Here is a 5,385-nt window from a genome sequence, read left to right as displayed (position 1 = left end):
ACGGAGAAACCAGGAGAACAGCTGAGCATATTTACGACAATGCACTTTTACTTTCGCCCTCTGGGGGGAGCCTTGCTGGAAAATCAACACCGGTTGCATAGTGTACCTTTAATCTAGAAGTCCTCAAGTGGCAAATTTAGCTTCACATGGTTGAATGTTTGCCAGCCAATTATTAATCAATGAATCTAAACAAAAATCAGCAAATTAATCGACTACAAAAATTATCGTTATCTGCAGTCCTAGTAGCTAGTTACTACCCATCTGTGGTTTCTATAAACAGTGGGTCGAATCTCCTGCAGAAACTAGACAGTAGGGAGGGGAGGGGTTTGTCCTACAATATGTTGCACCTGAAATAGACAGCTAACACTGAATGTGAGAGGAAGGGAGTCATGGACCGAGGAGGATAGTTTGAAGGGAAACGGACAGTGGAAGGGTTTGGGTCTTTTTTTCATGGACGCCACTTTGCCTTGATGGAAAGACTGCAAGTTATTGTGGGAGGAAGATGGAAGAAAGTTTTGTCCTGTAAGAAAAAGATGAGTCATGTTGCGGAAGGAGCTTCTAGATGCACGGAAGTCTTTGAGAAGCGTTAGTAAAGGTGTGAGTGGGCCAAGAAGCAAGAAACAGAGAGGTGAGCAGGAGAGCAGTGAAGGTTTGGGCCATCAGATGATGCACACTATTTGAAACACTTTTCATTTTAATGTTGATGAAGCTTTTGATATATATGACTACAGAGGTCCTGAACTAGGCTTCAGATTTTACTCCACTAACATCTGTTGCTTGTAAAATTGATGCTCTGAAAGTTTAACCTCTTTATTACAGTTTGGTGAAAAAAGGTTGTTAATTATTTAATTGGTGTCATAAAAAATGGTTAGAAAAATTTGAAACCTTTATCTGGAAATGTGTTCTGCTTTCTGACTTGGAGGCTGTTTGGACGGTTTCATTTTCAGCAGCCATTAAAATAAAGTCGATTAAATCTGCAACACGGCTAATAAAGTCCTCAGCTGGGATGAAGCAGCTGAGGCAACATTCGAGGCAAACGGTGTGTTTGCGTTCTGTCCTGCCAGTAAACAGCCGTTCACAGGAATCCAGAGGGATTTGATCAGGATTAGGTGGAAGGATCAGGTTCAAAACACCTTTTATTTTGCACTGAGACCAAACAAACGACAAGAAGGTTTGGAATTATATAATGAAAACATGAAGGGGAAAATGAGTTCTTAACTACAGACAACATTTAAACTTTGGGATCATTTATTTTATTTAAGTAAAAAAATAAATACATTAATAAATAGTAGTTAGTTATTATTATTTTTTTTGTATGGGGTATACGTTGTTTCAGCATTTTTGCAAGCAAATAAAATATTTTGTAAATGGAAATCAAAACAACATGCAATCCAGAAATTAAACTCAATCAAAAAGAATGAAGTTTCTCAGATTTTTTTTTCCAATCTTTTTTTAAATCAATTTCTTTAATAGGTGTTATATGTTAGAATAATATTTTTTAAAAATTTCTCTTTTTTCAGATTGAGTTTTAGAAATTAGATTCTCTAAAATTGCATTTTAATGATCACATTTTATTCATTTCTGGGGATGGCTTTACCCTGGAGAGAGCTTAAAGATGCATTTCTTCTGGTCTGCATTAAAATTAGCATCAATAATTTTTAGTGGTCCAGAGCTTTGATCTGTAAAATGCAGTTTGAGAAGAAACCAATTTGTAAAAATCTATAATGAAAATTAATAATGCGGGAAATGAGCTGCCAGTTGGGGTCCTTAGGCAAGACCCTTCATGCTTCATGCCTCTTTTGCGGAGTTCTGAGTTAAAGCCCCACTTCCATGGACTGACACTCTGGGTCCGTGGGCAAAGACCCTTAACCCCACACTGCTCCCGGGCGCCACACAATGGCAGCCCACTGCTCCCCAATGGGATTGGTTAAATGCAGAGAGTTAATTTTGTTGCCCTGCACTTGTGACAGTGTAATGACAATAAAATGCTGGGGAAAAAATGTTTTCTTTGAACAAATGAAATCTAAGAAAACAGAAAAATGTATTTTTAAACCTTTGTTTTAAACAAAGAAGTTTTTCAGCATTTTATTTGTGGGTTACATTGATTTTACTTAACAAAACTTGTTCTTTGCTTGCAACAACAATGAAACAAAATACTCTCCATATATTTGCTCTCAAAAGCTATAGTTGTATATTTTTGTTTTCTGTCTTGTCCATAACTGTTATTTCTCCATCCATGCTGTTACACTCACCGGCCACTTTATTAGGTACCCCATGCTAGTAACGGGTTGGACCCCCTTTTGCCTTCAGAACTGCCTCAATTCTTCATGGCATATATTCAACAAGGTGCTGGAAGCATTCCTTAGGGAGTTTGGTCCATATTGACATGATGGCATCACACAGTTGCCGCAGATTTGTCGGCTGCACATCCATGATGCGAATCTCCCGTTCCACCACATCCCAAAGATGCTCTATTGGATTGAGATCTGGTGACTGTGGAGGCCATTTGAGTACAGTGAACTCATTGTCATGTTCAAGAAACCAGTCTGAGATGATTCCAGCTTTATGACATGGCGCATTATCCTGCTGAAAGTAGCCATCAGAAGTTGGGTACATTGTGTTCATAAAGGGATCGACATGGTCAGCAACAATACTCAGGTAGGCTGTGGCGTTGCAACAATGCTCAATTGGTACCAAGGGGCCCAAAGAGTGCCAAGAAAATATTCCCCACACCATGACACCACCACCACCAGCCTGAAACGTTGATACAAGGCAGGATGGATCCATGCTTTCATGTTGTAGACGCCAAATTCTGACCCTACCATCCGAATGTCTCAGTAGAAATCGAGACTCATCAGACCAGGCAACGTTTTTCCAATCTTCTATTGTCCAATTTCGATGAGCTTGTGCAAATTGTAGCCTCAGTTTCCTGTTCTTAGCTGAAAGGAGTGGCACCCGGTGTGGTCTTCTGCTGCTGTAGCCCATCTGCCTCAAAGTTCGGCGTACTGTGCGTTCAGAGATGCTCTTCTGCCCACCTTGGTTGTAACGGGTGGTTATTTGAGTCACTGTTGCCCTTCTATCAGCTCGAACCAGTCTGGCCATTCTCCTCTGACCTCTGGCATCAACAAGGCATTTCCGCCCACAGAACTGCCACTCATTGGATGTTTTTTCTTTTCCGGACCATTCTCTGTAAACCCTAGAGATGGTTGTGCGTGAAAATCCCAGTAGATCAGCAGTTTCTGAAATACTCAGACCAGCCCTTCTGGCACCAACAATCATGCCACGTTCAAAGTCACTCAAATCACCTTTCTTCCCCATACTGATGCTTGGTTTGAACTGCAGGAGATTGTCTTGACCATGTCTACATGCCTAAATGCACTGAGTTGCTGCCATGTGATTGGCTGCTTAGAAATTAAGTGTTAACGAGCAGTTGGACAGGTGTACCTAATAAAGTGGCCGGTGAGTGTATTTGCATAGTCTATTTAAATTTTTTTTGTCTGTAATAATCCACTTGTTTTTGTCTTTTATATTGAACATCTTGATCTGAGTTTCCTTGTCTGAGGTTTCAGTTTTGGTTTGGAAGTGATTTAGACAATTTGTTGGGGGATGAAAAGATCAGGGACGTTGAGATTGCTGCAAGATAGCTGCATATGAGGTGCCTTTTCATGTAGAGACAAAATAATCATTGACTTTGCAGGGTTCCCTCCGCCTCGATAAGGAAGTGGCGATGGTAGAAAGTGGCTCACATTGTGTCATTGACTCTATAGCAATTCCTCACTCTGAGCATGCATGCAGTGCAGGGGAGAGAAAAAAACTCAATTTCAAGGAGAGAGAAGCAGTCATACAAATGGAACATAGAAGCACTACTTCATGTTTAAAAACGTTCTATGTTAGAAAAGGTAACAGTAAACTAGATCTATGGGTGGCTCTGTCTAGGAAAGAAACGGTTAGGCAAAGGGGCTCTGAGCCAGTTTTATGTCACAAAGGGATGAAAGCAAGAACATCCAGTTATTCACAGTAAAATCTGAGTCCATAATTGTCTAGGAGAGAAGCGGGACTAAACACTTAAAAACAGTCCCCACTATCATCTATTACAAGGGTTTCCAAACATTTCAACCCCAAAAATAACAATGCAACAGCCTGCAGAACTTCTAAAAAATACTTTTCCACGTATTTAATTATAACTTTAAAGTGAAGTGATTATATGCATTTTTATTTGCTTAAAATGACCTTTAAATATTTAATTAGGAATGTATGTAAGATATTTAATTATTATATGTTGTATATTTTAAAATTTGATTAAAGTGGTAACCAGAAGGTTATTTATATATTATGGGCCCGTCAAAATATATACTAAACTATCTAATATCTCATCACTCCAGAAATTCTGCGGATGTATTATAGTATAAAAAGGAATAGTTTTGATCCAAAAATTTAAACTATCACCTTTAATATCAAATCATGTAATAGACAATTATACAATTAAATGAATACATTTTAAATCTGCTTATTTTATGATGTATTTAATTATTTCTTGATATATTTTGGCCCTCCATGTACCACAGAGATGACATAACAATGATTGTGACCCCCCATTTGGTGCTTTGTGACCCCCCAAGGGATCAATAGAAATGCCTCTCTCTAAGATGGTGCCAACAATTCCCTCTATAATTGACTAATAAATACAAAAAATGCCCCTATGGTTGCCCTTTCTGCTGTTATGATTTATTGCTTAGTTAATTACGAGATTATAAAAACATTACTAACAATTTATAAAAGCTGTGCTATCGTTAAAGGAAACGAAAATCCATTTTGGGTTTGAAGTGCTTTTTTCTTTAGATAATCTGCCATGCTTGCTCGGTTTGGGAAGACTATTCATATTTCTGGAGGGGAAAGAAGGAAAAAACCCCAACTGTGATCACAGCGTGATGTAACCGCAGCAAAATGTGTTTTGTGTTGCAGAGAGATTATGGCAGGACTCGCTGCAGATAAAGCTGTGTGCCTGGAAAGCATCCATCACAGCTGCTCCTCAGAAAGTAACCTATGTCACAAAATCAATGGCTTTCCATGAAGCCTGCTGCTTATCCTTATGATCTTTTAAGATAATTAAAACCAAGCTGCACCTGTGCAAACTCCTTTTAACGCACAGTTAGTCTCCCAGTTCAACAACAAAAAAAAAACATAGCTTTGCATACAAGCAGAAGGTTAGGGGGTTGTTTTAGCTCTCTAGACACTGACTAAAGTGCTGCTTTCAGATCTAGGGAATGATAAATGACATGCACCACAGAGATCAAATTATTCTCTCCTAATGGCTGCCATTCCATGGTATCATATATGAAACTGGTTCCAACCGGTATTTTGTGGCTTCTTGGCAAAAAAAAAAAA

General features: G+C 38.9%; 1 protein-coding gene across 3 annotated transcripts in view; it reads left to right on the top strand.

Annotated features, from left to right (window-relative positions):
• Nucleotides 1-5,385, top strand: part of speg (SPEG complex locus) — an 87,994-nt gene that overhangs the window by 11,942 nt on the left and 70,667 nt on the right. The window contains exon 1 of one of the 3 annotated variants that reach the window (XM_015373975.1): nt 435-628. The exons of the other annotated variants lie outside the window; for them this stretch is intronic. Coding sequence (XP_015229461.1) covers nt 541-628 — 88 coding nt within the window. The 5' untranslated portion in view covers nt 435-540. Of the gene's footprint in view, nt 1-434; nt 629-5,385 lie in introns of those variants that run through there. 3 annotated transcript variants of the gene reach the window in all.

Source organism: Cyprinodon variegatus, unplaced genomic scaffold (assembly GCF_000732505.1).
Source record: "Cyprinodon variegatus isolate N-32 unplaced genomic scaffold, C_variegatus-1.0 Scaffold95, whole genome shotgun sequence".
In the NCBI taxonomy this organism is placed as follows: Eukaryota; Metazoa; Chordata; class Actinopteri; order Cyprinodontiformes; family Cyprinodontidae; genus Cyprinodon; species Cyprinodon variegatus.
The sequence above is the reverse complement of the archived record's forward strand: the minus strand, read 5'-3'. Positions and strand labels throughout refer to the sequence as shown.